Here is a 25957-nt window from a genome sequence, read left to right as displayed (position 1 = left end):
TGTTGCTCTGTCTAAAGCCAGCAGGTAACGAGATGCTTCTGCCAGGATTTTCTGTTCTTCACTGTGTCTCTGCTGTGGGGGTTTCTAAAGTGGCTTGCTTCATTTTTGTTTATGGAATCGTCGTTAATCCTCTCTTTCAGCTTCAGTCCTTCGCCAAAGAATAGCGACCCATCTCAGTACATTTCAATCCTGATCTCCCCCTCCACATAATCCACAGAGCGCCCTGGAGATCCTTGTGTTATCAGGAAATCATTTAGGTCCTTGCCAGACCTTGGCCAGACTTCAGCCCAGAAGGGAACTCTTGAAATGACATATCTTGTTCCTGATACCTTTTGACATAATATTGAGTCAGCAGCATTGCAAAGGTTGTATATAAAGTGTGAAATTTGTACTTGGAGCTAAACATAGTGCATTGAGAACATTTCAAAACACCTTCTCTCCTGGGTTTGGGTTCATTGTCTTCCTGGGATTCAGAAAGGATTTTAAATCCCTTTGAAAAATAGTAAATAATTTAGAACATTTGCTGGGAAATGACAGGGAAATTGAGAAGAGTTTGGGGTTTCTGAGGCCGGTTTCTCAATTGGCCAATGATGTGGGTCCCCCAACCCCACGGGACTCTCCGTGGCTGTGGGGTGCAGCCTAGTTTAAGCAGGAGCGTGTACTTGATGAATGCAGCAAAATTCAACCACTTTTTTTTAGCATTTTATCCTTAATATCAAAGGATAGTCAATTAATATTCAAGTGCCACGTGCACGTCAATGCTCTGAGGCGTTTGGCCACAGAGTGAACTAATACTGATTGACTTTTCACTGTGTGTTGGGTACTTAGCTGTTGTTTTCACTTTAAATCATTTAATTATCTGACCCTTACAATACTGTTTATGACGTTCATGCTAATTCTGGTTTAGGGAACTAGAAGCCCCCTGCTGGAATTTAAAGCAGGTCTTCTGACTCCCAGTTCAGTGCTAAGACCTCACATTCGCTCCTAGGAGCAACACTTGTGTTTCGTTTACTTGGCTCAGCTTGGCTTTATGGAAATGTGAGTAACTGTATACATGCATTGGCATAAACTCAAGTTTTGTGTCATCCGGGTGCATTAATTTTTTTTTTTAATCCCAGAATATAGCCCCAGCAGAGATTTGGAAGATATATTTAGGTCACATGATCCTATCTCGAAGTTGTGCTAGGTCCTAGGAACATAGGACTGTCTGAGACATGGGCTACTAAGCCCAGCCTCACCAGCACGGCATGAGTGGTACCACTTATGAAGGCTACATACTGCACTTGGCACATTATCACTGATCATACATTATCTGTAATGTTCCCAATGACATGACCTTACAAGGTATGTATTATTAATCCCAGCCTATAGATGGGGAAACAAAGCGAGTGGCCTGTGATTAACATGTCTGACTCAGAAAGTCTGAGCCTTTTTTCTAAATTTAGATATATTCCAGATTCTTTTGTAACTATGAATTCGTCATGAATTGATCCAATCCAAATTGCTTTGAATCCTTAATAACTTCTACTGGTCCTGTCTTTCTGGCGAAAAATCATCCCGATATGTAGATTATTCATAATGCAAGTATTTCTGCCAAAATGTGTTATACCATTTAAAAACAAACAAAATACCTTTGGGGTTTAAATTCAGCCATTTGCAACTTGACCGTGCATTTGGACATTTTACCCTGAGTTGAAAGAAAATAGTAACCACTTGGTTCCATATTCTGGTAACTCAAATCTGTTTCCTCTGTTTCAAGAAAGGGCATCAAGGGACTCCAGGGTGACTCAGTCAGTTAAGCATCTGACTCTTGATTTCGGCTCAGGTCATGACCTCAGGGTCGTGAGATCGAGCCCTGTGTCAGGCTTCATTCGCTAGGCACGGAGCCTGCTTAAGATTCTCTCTCTCCCTCTTCCCCTGCCCTTCCCTCTAAAAAAAAAAAAAAGGAGCATCAAGATGGAAATACACACATTAAGATTTAACTCGCGCTGGCAAATAGGTTAAAACAAATGAAACATGCACACTATGGAATGTTCTACTTGTTATTTTGTGTTACTGTATACGCTGTTTCTTTTGTTTGATTTGCAGATTATCTACTATGAAATCGGGATTATTATTTGTGTTGTCCTGGGACTGCTCTTTGTCTTTCTGATGCCTCTGGTGGGGTTTTGCTTTGGTCTGTGTCGTTGCTGTAACAAGTGTGGTGGAGAAATGCATCAGCGACAGAAGAAAAACGGGACCTTCCTGAGGAAATACTTTACGGTCTCCCTCCTGGTGATTTGTATATTCATAAGGCAAGTAGCATCTTGGAGGGCAGCGGATTTGTGTTTTGGGTGGGTGAGGAATGGCCCGTGTTTTAACTGTTAAGCCCATGAGTTTAAAGCAGGACAACAACAACATACCCATAAAACAGAAGAGAACAAAAATGCGTGTCCAGGATGGTTCACAGCAGTGTCACCGTAACCAGAAGTTAGCGTGGTAATCAGGCTGCCCTCATTTACATGCTAAGCCAGCCCTTTGGTATTTTTTCCTGTTGAAGACAAGCTGATAAATCTTGGCCCGCGAGAAGTATTTACCTCCCAGAACAGCAGCTCCTGCCTGAAATAGCTGGTTGGAGACAGGCGGCCTGCAGAAGGCAGAGCATTTGCTAGTTGATTTGTACATTCAAAGGGATCTTGAAGGATAGGTACAGTCCCCGAGCTGGGGAATGTGTGAATATTGTAGAAGAGAATTAACTTTCTAATAATAAACCCTGTTTTCTTGAATTTGCAGTTAAGCTGCTACCCTGTCCCGAAGCCTAGAACATGCTTCATGATTTAGAGTGTTTCTTCTGCCGTTCCTTCTGCTGCCATAAGTTTTCCAACTGACTGACAGATCAGTACACTGCTCTTAAGACACCAACATTCTGGGGACTCCTGGGTGGCACAGTCGGTTAAGCGTCCAATTCTTCGTTTTGGCTCAGGTCATGGTCTCAGGGTCGGTTGTGAGATTGAGCCCCGTGTTGGGCTTCACACTCAGTTCAGAGTCTGCTTAGGACCCTCTCTCCCTCTACTTCTGTGCTCCACCCCACTCTCTCTGTCTTTCTCAGATAAATAAATAAATCTTAAAAAAAAAAAAAAAGACAGTAACATTTTGTCAAGTGCGAATCAGGATCCTCGGCTGAGCAACATGCTTCACGTGACTGGCCCCCTAGTTGTGATATTTGGTCATGGTTCCACGTCCCCTCATTCATTCAGCCAATGAATGTCCTGACATCTAGCGACAGAACTAAAAGTGCCCACGACGTGAATAATGCTAGGCACCAAGGAGACACAGAGATATTGAGGACCGGGAGTCAGCCTCCTCCTCAGTATTTTCCCAAGCACTGCGTTTGCTCAGTAGCTGTGAGTAAGATTTTTTGGGTTTTGCTAAATAACTGAGATGAGGGAATTTAAGCAGAATTCAGAATTAAACAGAAATTGAGCACAATGAAACAGAGCAATTTCAGTTGGCCTCCCGGCTGAAGTTTTAGCTGGAAATCCAAGAAGAAAAGTTATGCAAGTGTGGCCATTAGCAGGGTCCTGGTAGGATATATACTGTGGGGTGATGATTCATCGGAATGCACTGTACCTATTGGAAGGGATGGGGCAGCTCTAGACATGCTGAGATGAAACAGTCCCCAGGAGAGATGGGTTGAGAGAAGCAGCTTGCAGACTGTGTATAGAACGTGGCCCCTAAGACAAAAACAAAAAAGGAGAGACACAAACACTTGGTTATATTTGCCTAGAGCATACGTGGTAGGCTCGCCACCTGGCAACAGTGGTGGCCTCCGGGAAGGCAATTTGCCGGTTGTGGAGGGTAGGAAGGAAATCACTTCTCACTGCAGATAGACTTCTCATCTCTTTGAGAGTATCTACCACGCTCAGGTATTACCTACTGAATTCATTGCACCCAAAATTAAACTTCATCAACCAAAAAAATCTCCCCAAAAACCAAAAGCCAGTGCATTACCACTGATTCGAGGACAATCATCGTTGTTTTTTTTTTTTTTTAAAGACTTACTTTTTCCGAAAATAGTTAAATAATAGACCTTAACAGTCTAGGTGCAAACTGGACCCATGTGAATGGGTTGCTGATTTCACGCACCCTTGTTTGACCATCAGGGAGGGCTTTTCTGTTTTCTCTTCTCTGTCTCTCCAACGCTCTCTTTGTAAATAACTTGAATCTGTTCCTGCACCTTGAATTATGAAAAACAGCTTGAGGTCAAGTCAATGGTAATTTCAGATGTCCCTGACTCTCTGCTTTGTGTTTGAAATACTTTCAGGAATGCACAGACCGCACTCCAGCTGTGGGAGTGGTTACCTCCTCCCCAGCTACCAGGAAAGTGTCACTTGCCGTCCAAAGACCTATCAGACCCAGCAGATGCTTATGCATTTCTTTTAAGCCTAAAACTTCCATCTTTCATTCATCCCGAGACTTGGACAGCCATGCCTCTCCCTCTCTAGAGGCAAACTCTGGACAGCAAAGATGAGGCTCAGGAGACAAAGTGTCATCTGAAAATACTTGCCCTTAGGGCTTCTTGGTAACTTGATTACTTAGTCAGTAAGTTAATAGTTTTCACTTGATATAAATACATGTGCTGTAATTTCAGGAAAACTCTTTGTTGCATGTAGTTACTTATTTACCCAAATAAATGTTTACATATGTAATAATAGACTTTACATTTTTTTTGAATGAAACACATGTTGTATATTGGGTTCCTATTTTGGGGGGTTCCTATTTTATTTTTATTTATTTTGGGGGGCTTTTATTTACAAATAATTATGTCCACATGTGTCATATTTCACCCTGAACTGTCTGAATTATTTACATTATGTTTAAAACACCACTGGGGCGCTTGGGTGGCTCAGTCAGTTAAGCATTTGACTTTGGCTCAGGTCATGATCTCAGGGTCCTGGGATTGAGCCTGGGTGAGGCTCCATGCAGGGCTCCCTGCTCAATAGGGCATCTGCTTCTCCCTCTCCCTTTGCCCCTCCCCCTGCTCACGCTCTCTCTCTCTCTCTCTCAAGTAAATAAAATCTTTAAAAATTTTTTTAAAGTAACAAAATATGTGAACAATAAAGCTACAAAGTCAGAAATAAACTCGGCTTTCATTTATATGTAAAATGAATGCTACAATTTTTTTTATTCTTCAAAACTCAGATCCATCAAATAAATTTAGATAAGTTCTTTTTTCTTTCTCTCCCAGGGATATTTTAGTTTAGAAAATTCTTTAAACAAAGACATGCTGTGATTCTCTATAGCCTTCTTTACATTCAGTTTAGATATGTTTCCCCAGGGGTGCGTGGGTGGCTCAGTCGGTTAAGTGTCTGCCTTCGGCTCAGGTCATGATCCCAGGGTCCCCGGATCAAGCCCCACATCGGGCTCCCTGCTCAGCGGGGAGTCTGCTTCTCTCCTTCCCTCTGCCTGCCGCTCCCCCTGCTTATGCTTTCTTTCTTTCTCTCTTTGTCTCTCTCTCTCTGTCAAATAAATAAATAAATAAAAATCTTAAAATTGTATAAAAAGAAAAGGTGTTTCCCCACCCAAGTAAAATTTATTAATTTAAAAACCACATCTTCAAATTTCAATATAATTAAAACAAAGTTGATCACCTATTTGAGGCTAAGTGACAATTTAAAACAAATTTTACATTATATATTGAATTTCTATATGAATCATAAATAGCCCTAAAAAAGAGTAGTATTTGAGACTGTCTAGTTTACCTTAAACTCACACTAGAAGTTTAAACTTCTTGGCTTACATTTGTAAATTTGGAGTAGCTATTATGATGTCTTTCTTTTGAAACCTCTATTGGTTTGCAAGTATTTTCAACATGCGAGTTGAATAGTAGCTCTATTTTATTTGCAAATAATCAAAACTAGCCAAAAATAGGGGCGCCAGGGTGGCTCAGTCCGTTAAGCATCTGCCTTCCCCTCAGGTCGTGATCTCAGGGTCCTGGGATCAAGTCCTGCATCAGGTTCCGTGCTCAGCGGGGAGTCTGCTTCTCCCTCTGCCCTCCGCATGCTCACTCTCTCTCTCTCTCTATCTCAAATAAATAAACAAAATCTTTAAAAAAAAAAAAAAAAAAACTAGCCAAGCCCTGTGCTGGGTGTGAAGTCTACTTAAGATTCTCTCTGCCTCTTCCTCTGCCCCTCCCCCCTGCTCTGGCCATGAGCGATCTCTCTCTCTCTCTCTCTCAAAAAAAAAAGGTAACAGGCAAAATAATGTCAACAAAGTAACAAAGTTAGAAGGCAGAAAGAGAAAGAAAAGGAGGTATAGCCTCCGGGTTTCTACGGACCTCAGCAGAGATTGGATACAACTGATGAATAATCTTTGGATATGATTTTTTAAAAAAAAACCCCTTTGATAAACCCAGAGCAGTCTACTTGCCTTTTATCAGGCTCAACATCATTTTGTGGCTTTATACTACATTACAGTTAATCCTGAAGTTGGTTGGTTTTTTTTGTTTTTGTTTTTGTTTTAAAGATTTGATTTATTTATTTGACATAGACAGAGAGACAGCCAGAGAGGGAACACAAGCAGGGGGAATGGGAGAGGAAGAAGCAGGGTCCTGGTGGAGCAGGGAGCACGATGCGGGGTTCAATCCCAGGACCCTGGGATCATGACCTGAGCCGAAGGCAGATGCTTAACAACTGAGCCTTTCATCTTGAGTACTCTTATTTTTCATCCATCCTTTTTTTTCATTTAAAACAAATTAAATCTTTTTTTTTTTAATTGAGAAAGGCATAGTTTGTGGAGGAGAAAGGCCCCCTCGTATACATGGAATATATGTAGTCATGTTCTCTCTCTGAGCTTTTCCAAAGGCAGCTGTGGAATGTTTGAATTCACAGACGTTGACATATGTTTATGTAAGTCTGTTTGACCATCAGCAGAAGATTGAATTTCCACCTCTCGCTGTAGACGGTTCCAACAGATGTGTCTGACTCCAGAAAAAGCCAAGTTTCCTCTCCTTTCTTTCCTTTGTGCTTTGTCATCACTGTGTTTTTCAGAATTCCAAAAGGGTGATAGACAACAACAAAACAGGATCAAACAGCCACCCCTTCATTTTTGCAGTGTATTTCTAAGTTTCTGAGTATAGTAAGTCAGCTTTTGCCAACTGCCATGGTGAAAATTGAATCCCAGTCTCTGTCAGGAAGATGGCTATTTTCAAAATTCATTTTTTTTTTTAATTAGGATTGTGATGATCAATTCCTGGCTTAGAGGCCACAGGGTTCTAGAACAGAAACTGAACTAGCACGCCTGAAAATCGTGAGACTTTCTTAATGTGAATGAGAGGGGGATAGTTATTTAACATTAAAATTTAAAAATTATCTTTAAAAAGTAAGAGATCAGTTATAGACTGAAAGCATTTATTTGACTTTTATTGGCTAATTTCATTAAGTCAGTGGAAATTGGTAGGGAAAAAATTGCTACAAATCTTAAAGGTTTATCCTTAGTCTTTCAAAAGCTTTATTTACTTTTAAGTGTATATGGGAGAAAATTGGCCTGTCCATAATAAAATATAGAAGGTGTAAAACTAATATGCCATAAAAATTAAAATTCCTGTCTTCAGCTAAAAATTTCAAGAGATTTTGTTGTACTGCATAAAAACACACATCAAGTGCCAGATTGCTAATAGTCCTTGAAATTTTATTCCCTTTTTGTGTGAGGCAAATTTCCCTCAGGATTCTCCTATTCTAATGGTTGACTGATGGCTGTTTAAAAAAAAAAAACCAAAAATATTAATTCATGTGATTTTTTTTTTTTTTGCTTAAAAAATGTATTGAATAATAAGGACTTTGTAAATCAAGGGCAACAAAATCATAACTTCTTTATTCTCTATTTGTGTTTAAATAGGAGTTTTAAAGGGCACCTGGGTGGCTCAGTCAGTTAAGTGTCTGACTCTTGATTTCAGCTCGGGTCATGATCTCAGGGGGAAGTCGGCTTAAGATTCTCTCCCTCTCCTTCTCCCTCTGCCCCTCCCCCACCCATGCGCATGCATTCTCTCTCTAAAAGATAAATAAAATAAATCTTAAATAAATAAATAAACAAATAAATAGGAGTTTAAATTAGAGATGACAAACGGAGTTTGCATAGAATTTAGTTTTTTTAATTAGTGGGCAATATTTAAAAAGAGAAGATTTTACATAAAAATCCCGATTTCCAGATTTTTGTGAATAATTAGAAGATCTGGCAATACCGGTCTTGCATCATGGTGGCACTTGCTAGACAGAGCATCTCCCCGACTCCCACCTGCGACCTCCCAGCTCCCAGAGGTTCACACCGTACACTTGCCCTTTGTGCTTTCTGCCTGCCCATGTAGACTTTTGAATTTGCCATCCTTAATTTAAATATAAGATTTACAATGTGTTATAGGTCTGAAAATTAGCTTTGAAAGTTGCTGAGTTTTATTCCAGATTTCTGTTTAGGACAGTTTGTTTTTTGAAAAAGACCAATGCTTTCATTTTAATTGGATCCATAAATGATTGGCAGAAATGCAGGTCTTTTTAAATACATTGCATTGAAATTCAGTGTTTTATTGCAAAGTTGTATTGCAATTCATTTTACTGATTGATGATATTTTGAGTAAAGGCATTTATTCAGTAAAGGAACAAAGACAGTTTATGGACTAGACACTCCAAACATAGGGCTAATCTTCTAAATGGATCAAATTAAACAAAGCCCAGTCCTTAAACCCACTTTCATTGAGCACCCACCATGGACAAGAGACCCATCATTTACCCAAAGTTGACAAAGAAGCAGTTTCCACTTCTCTCTAGGGAAATCAAACATGGGTAGAAATAGGGCAACCGAGAGTATGAAGTGAGAAATAGCCCACCCGAATTTCAGGGAGAGTCCTCCGAGAGTTCAAGGCAAGGAGGTTCTTCTCCCATTGAGTGAAAGCCAAGTGAACTTGGACCTGTTTGTTTTCCAAGTTCATTTTGACTTCCTCTGTGACAAAATGGGTCTGGAGCATGATGAATGACAATGTGGGCTTGCTGGGGAGAGAGAGCAAGGGGCCTCCAGCTTGAAATCCTGTGGTGGGCAGGTGTATTCAGGTGGTGGCCCTGACTCATCATGAGATGGAATGCTTGAAATTGGGCAATGCAAATAAAGCTTCAGGTGCATTGCTACAAGCCAACTTTTTCTCTTCTTCTGTTCACACTACTCCATAGTCATTTGGCCTTATTCTGCATGAGCGCATCATTTAATAACTATTATTTTTACGGTATATTGCCTGTCTGGTAAATACCTATGCAGACTTCAGAATGGCAAAGATGGATTGTAAGGTGGTCATTCCAAATGGCACAGACTATTGTTAATGTTCATTTTTTTTTTAATTACCATCAACATGAACCCAAACTTTAAAAAAAGGTCTTGGAGGGGCACCTGGGTGGCTTAGTCGATTAAGCATCTGCCTTTAGCTCAGGTCCTGGGATCAAGTCCTGCATTGGGCTCCCTACTCAGCGGGGAGTCTGCTTCTCCCTCTACCCCTCCACCTGCTTGTGCTCTCTCTCTCTCTCTCACTCTCTGTTTCTCTCAAATAAGTCACCTGCTTGTGCTCTCTCTCTCTGTTTCTCTCAAATAAATAAATAAAATCTTTAAAAATAAAATAAAATAAGTTCTTGGAGACCTTGTGGACATCCAGTATCCCCTCTCCTTTACAGGTTGAGAAGTACTTATCCAATTTAATTTTCAGTTTTGCAATACCAGCCGAAGCTCACAGAAAGAAAGTGACTTTCTCAAGCTCCCATAGTGTGAGTTAGGGGCAACAGTGGGATTAGAACCCACATCTTATGTTCCTACCCTAGGTCACATTCCGTTCCATGGCAACTTGTTAACCATAAGAAATGTTGTTCAACAGTATGTGTTACAGACTTTTTTCGGATTAGTTTGGCAAACCTAATGTACCTATGTAATACTGCAATGGGAAAATATGTTTTAAGTGAGACTGGCAATGAACCAATGCTGCTTGGAGTGAATATCATAAATGTAAATAGGGCAAATGATTATCCCCATTTCTCAAGACTGAGGAGTTGCCTGGGAACAAGTTTGCCTATTATTTGCAAAACTTTGTTCTAGAAACCTACCCACACCTTCCATTGGATGGTTACAAACGAACAATTTTGTCATTAATTTCTGTGGGTTAAATACTGTTGTTAGGAGTTTAGCTAATTCCTTGCTGCCATCTAGTGGCTGAATCCAGAAGGGCCTTGGTAATTAACAATTTTCAATGAAACATTTTAACGTTGGAAGGCTTTAACACAAAAACAAACCAACTGGTCAAGTTAATTTAAGTCAGGGGATTGTTAGTAACTAGTTAACATTAAGAGCCCATAGAGAAGAGTGTCCGTATCATAAGTACATAGGCATCAACTTGCATGATGTGAGCACGTCGATGATGTTATGAAGTTATTAGTCACCCCTCCCCAAATACACTGACTTTTAGCACCATTGGTTTCTTGATTTTGTACATTATATAAAATAGAATGATACAATATGATGCTACTGTTTGCAACTTTTCATATGGCAGTTTAATACTAAAGTACTCATGTTTCTTTTCCACCTGGACAATAAAAAAATAATAAAGACAATTAGAGCAAAAAAATGTTAGGAAACCCATACCATTCTTATCATTTTGGTATTTTTCCTGATAGTTTTCTTTGGAGGGAGCAGAGGTATGCACGTGGGGTGTGCTTGTGTAGGCACTGGGCAGGACAGTGTGCACCCACATTCTCCCATGTGGGCAGGAATGACGCTCTCTTGCACACACTGCCTTACAAATATTGCTCCTTCTGTTCTCTCCACAATTTAGTGGGAACTTTCTCCATTTATAAGATTTGTATTTAACAGAACAATACATCTTAAATGGCTGTGTGTCTCATGTGAGAGGACTGAGTCCCATGTTGTGGTCCACATGTTGGATTCTGGGATCTTGGCGGGAAGGCTGCAGCAGTGGGGGAGGGGCAGGTGGGGGAGAAGGTCCCGCCCTCCTGGGCCCCCCCTCCCCCCCCCCCCCCCCCCGGCTCGGGAGCCCTGCTCCCCTTACATCTGCTGAGCTACTCTGCTGGCCAGAAGACCACGGGTCACATAGTAAATGCCCTTCCTTCTCTTTCCCATTTCCGGCAGCGTGGGCATCATCTATGGCTTTGTAGCAAACCACCACCTGAGGACCCAGATCGAAAAGACTCGGGAGTTGGCAGACAGCAATTTCAAAGACTTGAGAACCCTCCTGAATGGGACGCCAGAGGTAAAAACCACAAAGACGTTTGGTGTGTGGGGCCTTCCTGAGTCCCTGTGTATATGTGGAATCTCATTTGGACTTCTAGAAGCCCAGAAAATCAGAGTAGACAGGTGCTACCTTTGAACTTTGTAGATGAAGCACTAAAGGCCCAGTGAGTAATTTTCAAAAGCATACAAAAGCATCATTTCAGAACTGGTGTCGTTATTTTATTATTTTATTTTCCTTTATTTTAAGGTATGACATCAAATTATAGTATTTATTATATAACTGCTTAACTATTTTATGGGTCTCGTGATTTTTCTTAGAAAGAAAAATCTTTGGGTGCCATTGTCTTTTCTCTTTAGCAATATAGTTAACCGCGCATGGTTTGCGTGAAGCTACTCTTGTCATGAGACAAGTTTCAAGAGTTTTCTGCTTTATAAACACCCATTTGCTCATCTCTGCATAGATGTGTAGAATTCCTTGGGAGGGGGGATACACACACACGTCCCCCCCCCACACACACACATAAGTTGTTTTTGGAAGAAGGGGGATGGGGTTGCTGGAGGGCAGGTTTTTCTGTATCCCAGAAGCATGTGATGTCTTGCCTGTAGAGAATATTGTTTTTAAAAATATCTGAGTATATACCAGACCAAATAATTGATGATGAGTTCATGGGTACCAGTATGTGGAGAAGGATGCCTTCCTGTTGAATTCCCTCATCAGAGCCCGCCAGAATCTATGGGCTTTTTCACAAAGAGATGTGCTCTTTGAAGTTTGTTATATTCTAAACAATACTAATATATCAAATATTGTACCAGTGTTTAAAAATGGGGTTGGAACTAAAAGAGCAAAAACTGCAAGCATTTTTTTTAATATTGAGGTTCGAGAAGTTAATTTTATTCAGAGCTTTATAAGAGGGAAATGTTTCTTTTTCCCCATCCGTGAATAAAAATTCATATTTTTTTACCCACCATTCTAAAGACTCTGAAGTAAAACCCTTTTCCTAAAAAGGTGGCAACGTTAAATATATAGCAGTCATGGACGGTGAACTTTGGGATTGCTTTCGGAATCTTGGAAGGATCGTAAATGGTCATGACTTTGGGGGAAACTTATCTAGTTCAAAATATATGAAGAGGTCTAACAAATGTATAAAAAATGGACAGAATGTGAATAGTCAATTTAACGAGGAAATATAATTGGCCCCAAGCATAATAAGATATTTAACCTTACTCTAGTATTTGGAAAAATGAAAATTTAAATACTCATGTACATTTTCACTGAGGGGATTGGCACTGGCTATTCAACCAATGGTAACACCCAGTGTCGCGGAGGGTGTGGGGAAGCAGGTCCACTAGGGCCCAGAAGACAGGAGGGTAAGCAGCGGCTCTGGAAGCCAGCTCGGTCGTAGCCACTGAATGTAATGATTGGTCCTACTGCAGTAGATTACAGACGGCCTCACATTCTTTTTAGTCCCTCGCTTGTAGAGGTGGATCTGTTTCCAATCCCTTGAATCTGGTCCGTGCCTGTGATTTGCTTTGACAAAAAGAACGCAGTGAGTGCAACCTTGCGCTAGCTCTGACCTCAGGCTTTCAGAGACCTCACAGTGTCCACTCTTGCTCTCTTGCTGCCGAGACCATGGTGTGAAAACACCCAGACCTGCCACTTAGAAGATGAGAGGCCACGTCAGGGGAGGGACCCGTTTGTCCCCAGCCATGCTGGCCCCACCCCGACTCTCCACAGAGCCAATGCACAGAATCAGGAGAAATTAGAAATCCTATTTCCTAAGCCAAGAAGTTTTGGAGTATTATTAAGAAGTCTGGGTACCAGAAAATACAAGTATCTCTAGGAACCTGCTTTCTTTTTAAGATGTTCTGATTCAGAATAGTTTTTGTTAAATCTCTCTTTATTGTGGCTTTGGACTTTAGCAGAATTTCATACAATTTTTTTTTTTTTTTTTTAGCAAATCAACTATGTACTGAGCCAGTATGCAACCACGAAGAAAAAGGCATTCTCAGATCTGGATAGTGAGTAAAACTTAAAGTTGCCTCAACTTGGTTGGTTGGTTGGTTGGTTGGTTGGTTGGTTGGTTGGTTGGTCTAGAAGATGCTCTGGCCATCTCCCATGAAACATGGGCCAAGTGATCAAGTATGCCATTTCTACAACCTCTGCATCAGAGTTGGAGCAAAGAAGAACAATTCCCTAGAGTTAGAGACAGTTTTCTGTTTGTTACCCAATGAGTAAAACCCAGCCTTTATGGTAAGAATGCCTATGCTTTCTTGTGGTCACAAGTGCTCATTCTGCCTTCCCCAGGTGACGGAGGAAATGGGTCTCTGTTAGGTCCACTGTTACAGATGGAGATGGGCTCCCCAGAGAAACCGGTGGGCTTCAGAAATAGGGGGGTGGGCAGTGCTGGTCCCTGCAGGTCCCCGAGGAGGTCCCACAAGGCCTTGCTCAGCGGTTCTCCCCCAGGGGCTGTTTTGCCTTCCAGGCACCATCTGGCAACATCTGGAGACATTTTGTTTGTCCCAACAGGTTGGGGGGGGGCAGTGCTGCTGTCTTCTGTGGGTAGAGCCCAGGGAGGCTTCCAAACGCCCTACAACCCACAAGACAGCCCCCACCACGAAGAATTATCCAGCTCAAAATATCCGTGGTGTCATTGTTGGGAAACCCTGGCCTAGCTGAAGAGATCAGAGACACACGGCTTAACTTTATAAACACTGAGTTCCTAGGACAGGTTTTCCGCTACCCAAAAGCTGAGCGTTCCTGTGAATACTCTTGTAACCTGAAATGGCATAAAGCAAAGAAACAATTTACCTTTAATTTATATGGAAGCTCTTTGGAGCGTTCCCAGACCCCAAAAGTCACCTCTCTTAGGCTTTCCTGATGCTAGCGAATGCATACAGTCGCTGGAGTCGAAGCCCAGAGTTCTGGGGCTCCACCCTGAGATGCTGCGTGTGATTCCCGAGGAAGGCGCTGGGGTGGCGCCGCTCTCGCGTCTCTGTATGGGCTCATCTCGCTGCAAAACCAGCAGGGGACACCTGTAAGATTAAATACCCAGTCTGTGCTGATTGCTTTTTCACGGGAGACTGCTCGTGTGGGAACTTTGGACAGCGTGAAGAAATCTCCCCAAGAATCAACACCTAAATGGGGTCGAGGATGAAAAGAGGGCTTTCAGGGCAGGCGAGACCCCAGACGACTTTCCAAGGGAGGACATCCTGCAGCGGGAGGAAAATGCAGGTAAGAGGAGAGGAAACTCATGGAGCCTACCCTCACAGCCCCTTCTGCTTCTTTACATTTAGATATTAAGTCATTGCTAGGAGGCGGAATTCACGAACAGCTAAGACCTAAAGTGATGCCCGTGCTTGATGACATCAAGGCCATGGCGGAAGGTAAGCACCGCGCCGGAAATGGGTGAGAGAGGCTTCCCAGGATCACGCTCCCCTTTCTTGTTTTCCCCAGATGTGGGCATGCCAACAGGACAGGTAAAGACACACAGCATCGCAATGGTTTGGTTTGGTTTTTGTTTGTTTGTTTGTTTGTTTGTTTTAAAAAAGCTTGTGTCAAAGAGGTTGTACTGTCTCCAAGTCCTTTGAAATAAAAACAGCAGCATTTGATAGGAGCCTGCCACCTGGTTTTGTAAAGATGGTTATTGGAAGGCAGCCGTGCTCCTCCGGTTAGGGGGCATCTGACAGCAGATGTGGCCCACAAAGCCTGAAGTGTTTACCATCTGCCCCTTTATGGAAAAAGCTTGTCGACTCTTGCTATAGAAGATAAGTAGCCTCGAGAAGTTTAGGTCTTTGGGGGTCTATTGGTTACTCTTTCCTTTTCTCTGGAAAGAACAACTTTTGGGAAAGAGGAATCTGTAGAGATATCTTAAGACACCACAGTCAGTGATCTAAGTGAGCAGATGTACTGATTTTAAGAAACTACATATTCAATCACAATGAGAAAAAAAAGACTCCGAGCCCCTTCCAAATGTTGAGGAGATATCGGTGCTAAGTGTTTGATAGAGAGGACAGTTTCATCTGTGTCTCACATTTGTCAACCTGCCCCTGTGAATTTTACTTTCACGAGCCAGGATTCCCGAGAAGACAGGCCACAAAGGAAGGACTTGGGTTGAAGTTGGAAGGTTACACCCGTCCCTTTTGACATTCCTCCCTGCCACCCCCCCCATCCCCTTAGAGTTCAAAGACATGGAAACAGGAAACGGGATGACATGCAGAACAGGCGAGTTGGTAAGATTCATTTTAACCAACTGATTAGGCTTCCTTGCTCTTCTCCTTGACCCTGCAATGGGTCTACCTGCAACTGAAGGCATGTCCTCTGCTGTGGATAATGTTGAGATGCCTCCCTGATACCTGCTCCCCTCAGCACCAACCACGTCCTTCCAGTGCAAGGAAACCAAGGCCCAGTGAAGGGATGTGATGTAAACACCCATGCCGCCTGCCTGCCTGCCCTCCTTCCATACCTGGCCCCTGCCCATCCTTCCGGTCACTTTCCATCTCAGCCGCCCAATCCCCAAAACTTCCCTTCCAAGCCACGGATCTCAGGGTTTATTCTACCGTAGGTCTCTAGGCATAATTCTCCCTCAGACCCCTGTACTGCACGCACGTCCTTGGCCTGTTGATTTTGTTCGTGTCTTAATTCCCCTTGCTTGTGTCTGGAGACACCCAACACAATGTCCAGCCCAGAGCAGATTGTCATTTCTTGAACAAATAAAGGCCTGCAGAACTTACCTTCATTTTCTAGGCGTAGATTACTCTAACTTTGCTGGTGATGGAGTGGAAAATGGATTATATTCTTTCATAGTCCTGCTTCAGTTGCTAGGCAACTCCTTTTGACTTTACAAGCTTCCTGATCTTTTACTTTTAATGTCTGTAGTCATTTGATTTTTTTTTTTTAGTTGCCTTTGATGCGCTTTGTGGATATATCTATCTATTCAAATCAGATTATAGTTGTTTTCATTTGCTTTGGGAATTTTGCTGATGGTTCTTAGAGGTCTTTTGGAGATGCCATTGATGTGATATCAATGCCAAAGACCCTTTACGTGGCTTAAACAACAGGAAATATATCACACATGACAAGATATTGGACGTATGGTGGTTCCAAAGTTAGCTGCTTCGGGGGTTCAACAACCCTGTCAAGGAGCCCTTCCCCCCACTGCCCTATCCTGTGGTTAGCAGAAGGTATTACTTAACCAACCACGAGGAACAGACAGTGAAAGGAGGTGGGGGCCTGGTGGCTCCTCATCGCCTCACTGGGAGAATTGTCACTCCTGTAAAATGCTGACCCTTCCCTTCCCACGTCTTCGGCATCGCTCTTGCTGATTATCCTCCACGTCCCCTTATCACAGCTTCATGTGTTTGCACTTCATCAATGGGTTAATGATTTGGGCTGGCTCTGTGACCTTTACAATCAAATGTCTCCAGTCATCTCTCTTAGAATCATCTCTTGAGTAATTATGGGTCATTTCCCCCAGCACATATAGAAAATCTGTCTCTATCTGACTTTCAACTAAGTGGATTATTTCATGTAACTGACACTGGCTTCAGGTAAGGCTTGATCTAATGGTGAGATTCTTTTCACCCAGTTGTCCTCTACAATGTCTGTATCATTCTAATGCAAACTTCCCTTATAATTGCAAGAGGGCTAACACCAGCCACATTGCTCCTCCTCCTCAACCAGATTTCTCTCCAGTTGGGCCAACCGGGGTTCCACAGCCATCTTTGGACCAGTGCTACACAGGGGAAATGGGTTAAGTGGGAGGTGGGACCCATGTTATCCAAACACAGGTCTGCTGCAGTGCAGGAGACAGATGACATGGCTTCTGAGATGTCAACCAACAAAGTCCACAGCAAATGTTTGTAGAAATCATTAGCCATAAAGTAATATTTAGAGTGTTGAGGGCCTGGAGTGTGGAGGGCCTGCTTTTCCTAAATCCCGTTAGTACTCACAAGAGTTCTGTGTGACCGGTATAGTCACCTCCATTTTACCAACTCAGGACAGTAAGGCTCAGAGATGATGTAACTTGTCCAAGACCAGGTAGCTGGGGAGTGGTGGAGCTGGGATTCAGATGCAGGTCTGACTACGAAGACTGTGCTACCTGGTCCACACCAGATGGTATTTGGGTACCAACACCATTGGAGAGTGTTAAGCTGTAGGGTGATTTTGTGCCATCCATGGCAAGACAGCCCAGAGTAACTTTGGAGGAGGAGTTAGGAATCTAGAGTTCAAGTGCTGCTGTGGCCACAGGAGGATACCAGGCATTTGGAAAACTGGTCTTCCGAGTTCTCCAGCTCCAAAATTATGTGACGGTAAATTCTGTGCAAAAATATATGACTGGTGCAATGTGGTTGCTGTGTATTTACGTTTGGCCCATGATTTGCCCAATTTTTAATGTTTGAATTATAATTTTCTTCGGATTAAAGGCCATGAAAACAGATTTTGTTTTTCTCTTCAGTGCTTCCTGCGTGAGTGTTAAAGTTTTATTATTTTTTTAAACAGGCTGAATATGTGAAAGTTTAGCCTCTGGTGTTGCCAGAACATTTTATACTATGCTTAATAAACTGCTTTGACAATTTCTTTTGGTCCTTGAAGGGGAGCACCATTCCTGGAGGTCCTACAATGCCAGGTCAATGTGTGGAGTGGATGGAGTAAACTCTCATTCCGTCCCCCTGCTCCAAAAACCCATTTAATATATTGTCCTTCGATAGAGGACGTATCAGATATTAAATTGATAAGAACAGATACTGCACTGGATCTTAGCCAAAAGGCTGAGAATCAATGCTTTGACAAATTTTTTGCTAAAAATTCTTTGCAGCTTTACGTGTTTAGTGGCTTTGGAGAGAGCAGAAACATGCGAATTCATCTGTGTGAATCTTATTTGAGCTGCAGATCAGGACCTACAAAGAAAATGTGCTATGAGCTGGTAAAATGTTAATTAACTAAAATTGAGAATCTGAAATATCTTTCCACTGACTTCATATACATAATATATGTGATCTTGCTAAGTCTGGAATGACTCCCAGAGTTGTAACCCAGTAGATATTTTATAGATATAAAATACTTTGAAGCCTTTGGAAAATATATATATATATTTATTACCTCTGAGTCTTTCTTGGGACATGACAGAATAGTACCCATAACCCAGAATGTCTATAAACTGTGCCTAAATGGACACATGTATTCTGGGCCATCAATTTATTTTATCACCCATCATTCTAGGTTGCTGTTGTCTCTTGCCTTAAAATACCTTCTCTTAAAATGGAAAGGACTGTGAGAGGTAAACCACATTAAAATGTGAGGTGTGTGTTGTATGATGGGAGGCATACTTTGGCACACTCTTTTGCATCCTGTCATGTTTTTAGCGCAACCCTGTTCTTTGTTTCTTGTTTCTGCTGTGGTAGACATTCACTGAGCCTCTAATATGAGCCATGCTTTGCTGATAATCCTGGGAGGTAGGTACAAGAGATGAGACATTGACTTCCAGAGTGACTCTTTGACAAAGTCTTAAATATTATTATATCTCCAACACTGTTAAGACATGACTGGACCAAAACTCAAGAGAAACAATTGAAGCAGATGTTAGGATTTTATATCTAGGTAGCGTGACAGAATTTGGGGCCAGTCATACAGTCCAATCCTGGAAGCCTCCCAGGTCTCAGGGTAAATCACCAGAGCTGGGTTGCGGTGCCATCTTGGGTGACAAGGGCAATGCCATCTCCTAAAAGCATATCTGCTAGCACACAGCCGAGAATCCTAGACTCTCCTAAGAACCAAGAGATGACCCAACCAGCTCCCCAATTTACACATGAGGAAACTGAGATCCCCAGAGGTGAAAGAGTCGGCCAAAGATGCTGTCACAAGGTGATCTCAGAATTGGGGTAAGACCTCAGATGAGATCCCATAACACGAGGCGTTAAAGTGCGTGTGTGTGCATGTGTGTGCGCATGTGTGCATGCAGTTTGAGCACTCAAGTTTTATGTGGTTGCCAGGGAAAGTTAGGGAAACCAGTTCTTAAGAGCATTCACACTTTTGCTTGTAACGTCCAAGTGTGGCTTGATGCTCTGCCATCTGTTCTGTGAGCCTGGAAGACTTGCTACCTTAGGAGAAAAGTAGTGCCCTCTGATTTAAATTTCACATCTTTTACTGCTGTGGCTTTAAGTCACTGTAGAAAAGTGTTGTAATTCACGACCTCCCTGGTCATGAATACATAGTTGTACACCTCAGAAAAATCAGGAGGATAGCAAACAATGATCAAGGATTTCCTAGTATAAGAATGTGTCCTGGGCTGGGAGGCTCCCCAAATAGAACAGATGGACTCACTGCCATCAAGGAACCTCATTCTGATGCCCACATTTTGTGATGAATGTGGTGGTGGTTTCACCATGTTCAGATGAGGAAATCGCTGAAGAACTTTCAGGAATCGGTTTCTGGCGACCAGCAAGTGGCAAGGCTGGGATCTGCACCTAGACCCGCCTGAACCCAAAACCATGCTCTTCCCCTGCTGCTCTGTGTTTAATTCCAGCTCTCTGAATATCCCTTACTAAGCTATGTCTGGTTGTGATCAGTCTTGATGTAGGTTAAAACCACTCGGGGTTGAAGACCCTAGCTTGTCAGGGCTGGCCTCTTCAAGGCTGGGCGATGCTAGGAGAGCAACACCTTTCCCTGCCATGACTCTTCCTGTGCCGGCCAGTGAATGCTGCACCTCGGTGTTCCCCTTGCATTGCTGGGCTGGTTCTTGCTCCTTCTTCTTGTCTGAAGAGCCCCCAGGTGGGAAAGCTGGATCGGCTGGAGTAGCTGGGCAAGGAGGCCACAGTGGCTGCCTCCCAATGTCTTTTATAAGTCCACTTCAAGGTCCCTGAGGGTACTTTGTAGGCGAGAAGGACTTTCGCCAATGCCTGCCTAGTGGGTGCGTCTGTTCTGAAGCCAGGTGTGTCCCCACAGCAATCAAAGAGACCAGAGAAGCCTTGTTGAACGTGAATAACACCTTAAAGGAGCTGAAGAAGTCAACCGCACAGCTTAACACCAGCCTCAGTGACGTGAAAAGGAATGTGGAGCAATCACTCAGTGACCCCATGTGCTCTGTCCCACCAGTGGCCACCACTTGCAACAGCATACAGATGTCTCTCAGCCAACTGGATGACAATACCAACTTGGGTCAGGTGAGCTGGCGACCCTGCTAAAGGGCAGTGCCAATGGGACACCTGTCAGGAGCATGGTGGCCTGGGTCTCTGTCGGGCTTCTGACTGCCACATTGGTGCGGCTGCAGCTGGGGAGAAGGAATAACGGGAAACCCCTTAAGTGTCCTCTGCGGTTGATTTAGTGGAACCTACCAGAATGAATTCAGCTTTAAAAAGAAGAAAGGAAGCGGAATGTGTTTTTGTAGACCTTTAAAAATTAAAATATAGCTTCAAATGACATGCCTAGTATATTAACCACATATGCTTAAATATAAGGGAATTCTCCATATGCCAAAGGGAAAACTGGGGGGGGGGGGAGAATTTGGAGCAACTTGAATATATGAAGTCCTGAAATATAGCTAAAATAATCATGTTCCCTCATGATTTTTAATGCATTGAGATAGTGGTATATACATGCCATGTTTTTTATAAAACAGTATCTTAATATGACTTATACCCTTCTCGCCTTTCTATCTCATGGGTCAACATTATGCAGACTCTTCACCTTCAGTCTCAGTGTGTATGTATGAGTTATGCATATCACTGTGGTCACCAGTGCACGGTTTTTCAGAGACTGGGATCTTCCCTTGCATTTAAATTGTATGGGATCGAGTCTTCTGGGGGTAACTTTTTATTTTGATGTCTTTTCAAACATGCAGAAAAGTTGCAAGAATGGTAGAAGGCACTCCTGTCTACACCCTTTACCCAGACACACCAATTGCCAGCCTTTTGCTCCACTTGCTTCATCCTATTTTATCTGTTTATCAATCTGTGTATCTACCATCCACTCATATTGTCATTTATACATATAAAATACTATGCATTTTGTGCTTTTCTCAATCACTTGTCGGTAAGTTACAGACTATGTCCTTTTACCCCTAAATATTTCAGTGCATTTCCTAACCATACACAACATTTATACAGTTCTCAAAATTAGGACATGTAACGCTGACCCAATATGAGCATCTAGTCCATGGTCTATATTCAGATTTTGCTGATTTTCCTAAAAAAAAACTGACTTTACAGCTGTTTTTCTTTCTCCAGTCTAAGGGCCAGTCCAGGGTCATGTGTGGTCTTTAACTGTCATGTCTGTTTAGTTCCTTCAATCTGGGACAGTCCCCTGCCCATTTTCTTCTTTTCTGACATTGACATTTTTGAAGACTGCGGACCATTTATTTTATAGAAAGACCTCAATTTAAGTTTATCTGGTGTACCCTCATGATTAGATTTGAGTTACGCATACTTGCTGGGGATATCACAAGAGTGATATTGTGTCTTTCTTGGTACATTATGTAAGGAGGTCTGTGATGTTTGTTCCAGTCTTGGTGAGAGATAGAACACTTTAAATCCATGTACAATGCTGTAAAGGAAAAATGTATTCCAGACCCACTCACCAACATAACCATTGGTTGTATTGCTTTTAAACATATTTTTTAAAAGGTTGTTTACAACTTTATTGAACGATATTCAGTACCTGAAATGTGAGATCTCATGTGTTTGATCTGTGTTAAATTTCTTTCCTTAATTTTTGCTAACTGCCACAGGAGCCCTCCAAACATCTAAAACTTAATGCCCGTAAAGGCCACTTGAGCTAAATGTCTTTTCCCCCAATATTCTATTGTTCAAAAGAAACTTAAACCATACCCTGTAATATAGAGACTTTGGGACTTGGGTATAAGATGACTCCCTTTTTTATGACAAATAATGTTGGGAGTAACCACCTTGCCTTATATTTTGTTTTATGAATTTTCAGCTCCCATCTTTGGATCAGCAAATTGATAATATTAATCATGTTCTTCAAACAGATTTGTCCAGCCTGGTCCAACAGGTATGTTTTCTGGAAAAAAAAAATTACAGTGGGTTGTTTTACATCATGTTAAAGAGTAGACTAGTACATAAGAAAAGAGGTAACTGCAAAAAAAAAAAAAAAGCCCTAAAATTTTGGAAAGGAGGTTGCCAAGAAGGGTGTTAACTATTATCCTCCAGGTAATTTTGCTCATTGCACTTGAAGAAATTTGTGTTAAGCATCTGTTGTGTGCAAAGCACCATGCTGGAGATAAAAAGCAAAAGATGATCTTGTCTTCCTGGGACTCAGAATTCGGTGGGTGTAGTGCCGAACCCTGTACTGACTCTGATGTGAGGTGCCCTCCCACTCTGCATGCATCAGCCTGTCACTTCGTCTCTTCCCACTTCTGCACATTCGTACATGCTGTGGGCTATGCCTGCCCCTCTCTCCTTCACCCAGCCACTTAGGCTACTAAGTACTAGCTACTTAAAGCATTCGATATCACTTTCTTAAAGATTTATTTATTTATTTGAGAGACAATGAGAGAGAGAGAACGAGCAAGTGGGGGGAGTGGCAGAGGGAGAGAGAGAACTTCAAACGGACTCTCCGCTGAGCGTGGAGCCCCACGTGGGGCTCGATCTCACGACCCTGAAATCATGGCCTGAGCCAAAATCAAGAGTCGGAGGCTTAACCAACTGAATCACCCACACACTCCTGATATCACTTTCTTAGTGAGGCTTTTCCCGGTCATCTTGACCATGTCAAACCCTTTTTTAACACAGTCTTCCAGCACAGCAGACAGTCTTTGTTAAGATCGTCATAACTGTAATTATTGCTTTAATGTCCCTATTGTCCCACTGGAGTGTAAATCCTAAAACTGGCAGGGGCCACGTTGGTCTAGAGCATCATCATTTCCCTGATAGCCTACCAATTATTGCCTTTTATTCAATCTATATGTTGAGTGCACGATAAATATTTCTTTGCAGATTATGATTCAGTAAGTATGCCCTGGGCCTGTAGGAAAGGGAGGGAATAGTGTTCTTCTTGACTCTGTCTTTCAGCAGGGGTATAAAAAAGTCATCAGATAATCTGTTAAACACTCATCTACTGACAAAGTTTAGTGTCACCTTAAACAAGTCATTAGAAACTCCTGGTCTTTGCGTCCTGGCGCCTCCTCGTTTGTTAAGTGAGGGAATTGATCCAGGAGATCTATAAGGCCTCTTCGACCATAAAACCTCTTTCAACAGTTGACCTCCACAAGTCCCAAGGCAGACAAAAGCAGAGGGGTCAGGTGTACAGTCATCCAAACAAGCACCTGTGCGCTGGTTCACGTAGGCACCGTTGAGGGAACAGAAGTGGTAGCTGTTCTTTTCCCAGCATCGATGTTACCAGGCTAACCTGGAAACTTGCTGGCACCATAAATCTTACAAAGGCTATAACCTAGATTGGACTGCCGTAGGAGACTGTCAAAGGCTGGGTGGCTTCTCAACGAGAGGAATTTATTTCTCACAGTTCTGGCAGCTGGAAGTCCAAGATCAGGGGGTCAGCACGACCGAGTTGTGGTGAGAGACCCTTCCAGGTTGCACACGGCCATTTTCCCATCGTATCTTCACATGGTGGAGAGAGCTGCGTGGGGTCCCCTTTTATAAAGGCACTGATCCCATTCATGAGGCCTCACTCTGGTGATCTAATCATCTCCGGAAGGCCCCACCTCCTACTACACTACCGTCACTCACTTAAGGGTTAGGATTTCAGGGTATGATGCCTGGGACAGGAGGCGAGGGTGCCAGACATTTGGTCCGTAACAGGTTGTAATTGATACAGTGTTACCCAGCAGATGGCTAAAGACACCAGCGGACAGCGAAGAAACATACAATACACCCCTTCCCTAGGAAACGCTGTCTGTTCAGTTGGGTTACTTGGAAATAATAACATCTTCTTGTCCCAGATTTAGCCCCCAAATGACATAGCTTGGAGTGGCTGTTTTTGTTTTCACTTCAGCCTCACTAAAATGTATGTCATCTATAAGCTGTGTGTTCAGTGAGACTAGATCCCCAGTCTTACTTCCTAATTGCATTGGAAAATACGACTCTGGTTTGGGAAACTCACTTTCTACCTGCAGATGGAACATTGCACAGATTGGGGCTTCTCAGCCTCAGCACTGTCAACGCTGTTGATGATTCCCCGTGGTGGGGGCTGTCCCAGATGTTGTAGGGTATTTACGAGCCCCCTGGGTCCCTGCTCACACAGCACCATTGTCGTGATAACCAAAATGTCTCCAGACATTGTCAAATGTCCCCTGGAGGACAGAACCGTCCTCCATTGAGAAACACTACTATAGATAATATGAGTTAACAGTTTAAAAAACTTTTAGCAAGGTCTTGGATGGATACAATTTAAAGGGAAAGTCCTCCCTTAAGGGGAATTTTTTTGGTAGTCTTTATAGTGATGATTTCAGCCTTAAGATGACTGTTAGAATTTTTATTTTGCTTCTCTCCTCCACGTTGAGCTGCTAACTGAATACTCGTTAATTACCCTTCTACTCACTATGTGTATCAATTTACTTTGAACTATTTTCTAGGGCTATAAATCCTTCAATGATATTCCCGAGATGGTGCAAAATCAAACCACAGACATCATATCAGGTGAGAGTCAGAGTTTGAAGTCATTTTGTTTCTCTCTTTGTTAAAAATTGCATGATTACTACAAAAAAATGTATTGTTAAGAAGTGGTTTTTTTTTTCCTCTTTTAAAATTCTCTCACTGATCTGGAAGATTAAATGAGTACCAGAGATTTTTAATTATGCCACCTTCACACAGCGATTTAGATTTTAAGAAATAATAATCTTATTGAACTGTGATTAACATCATCCTGCTGGCAGGAGGTGGCAAGGTCAAGGGCCACACTCAGTGACCAGGCCTCATCTTGAGCTGTCAGAGCTAAAGACAGCCGTGGTTGAACTAGGAAGGTCACATTTTGATTGGTTTCACTGGGGAAAAACTGTAGATTATTATATTTTCTAAAAACAAAACAAAACGTAAAATTCATTTTTTTTTCCAGGAATACTATGTATAAGGATTTATTTTGTCTTTTTAGGAAGATGTTCGTCTGCCTTCTGATGCTGCTGTAATGGTACCTTAGGCTCTTAAGGTTGCTTAGGATTTTGGGAGGAGCAGGACTAATATTGAGAGAATTCTCCTAGTCTTAAATAACTGAATCACGTTGTATTCAGGTTATGGTATTCGGGGTGAATGCACAGAGAAAGAGCGCAGTATACACGGTTCTTTGTGCAGCAATGGCAATAGACAGGGGTTATTCGCTTAAAGAAGAAATCTCAGAAGCTAGGTGAGATTTTCTTCTTCTTTTAAATCATCTTCTTTGTGCTTCCTTTTATCTGTTGACCAAGTGGTTTTAAAATGTTGTGTTAGAGGTATTTGATTTTTTTTCCCCCTAATAGTGTTCTTTCAACCCTTTAAGACTTTGGGTAAAAAAAGTATTTTATACTATTACACAGCGCTTTAGATGTTCTGTGTGTTCCTTTTTGTTTCATCTAAGATTCTACTTTAAAATATTAAGAGATTAAAGACAAAGTTCATGCTTTCTTATGCTGGCATCTGAAGGCTAACACACGCTCTACGTCCGATAGCCACCTGCTTACTAATTTCTGTGTTTACTTTTTTTTCTGTTGTTCTCCCTTTCTGGACCTCTTCTGCCAATACGTGCAGCCCTCCCTTGTAAGTCTGG

The 25957-nt window shown here is 42.3% G+C and overlaps 1 protein-coding gene and 1 non-coding gene across 7 annotated transcripts in view; one reads left to right on the top strand and one right to left on the bottom strand.

The window, feature by feature from the left end:
• PROM1 (prominin 1) overlaps positions 1-25957 on the top strand; it is a 124014-nt gene that overhangs the window by 69973 nt on the left and 28084 nt on the right. For all 6 annotated transcript variants that reach the window (XM_027600492.1, XM_027600490.1, XM_027600495.1 and 3 more), the window contains exons 4-10: positions 2089-2294; positions 11149-11269; positions 13206-13269; positions 14545-14634; positions 20192-20409; positions 22181-22255; positions 24795-24858. In XM_027600492.1, the coding sequence (XP_027456293.1) occupies positions 2089-2294; positions 11149-11269; positions 13206-13269; positions 14545-14634; positions 20192-20409; positions 22181-22255; positions 24795-24858 (838 nt within the window). The remainder of the gene's footprint in view (positions 1-2088; positions 2295-11148; positions 11270-13205; positions 13270-14544; positions 14635-20191; positions 20410-22180; positions 22256-24794; positions 24859-25957) is intronic.
• LOC113926136 lies at positions 17840-18030 on the bottom strand. The gene has a single exon (XR_003521208.1). It is a non-coding gene; the product is annotated as a U2 spliceosomal RNA (small nuclear RNA).

Source organism: Zalophus californianus, chromosome 2 (assembly GCF_009762305.2).
Source record: "Zalophus californianus isolate mZalCal1 chromosome 2, mZalCal1.pri.v2, whole genome shotgun sequence".
Taxonomy (NCBI): Eukaryota; Metazoa; Chordata; class Mammalia; order Carnivora; family Otariidae; genus Zalophus; species Zalophus californianus.
The sequence above is the reverse complement of the archived record's forward strand: the minus strand, read 5'-3'. Positions and strand labels throughout refer to the sequence as shown.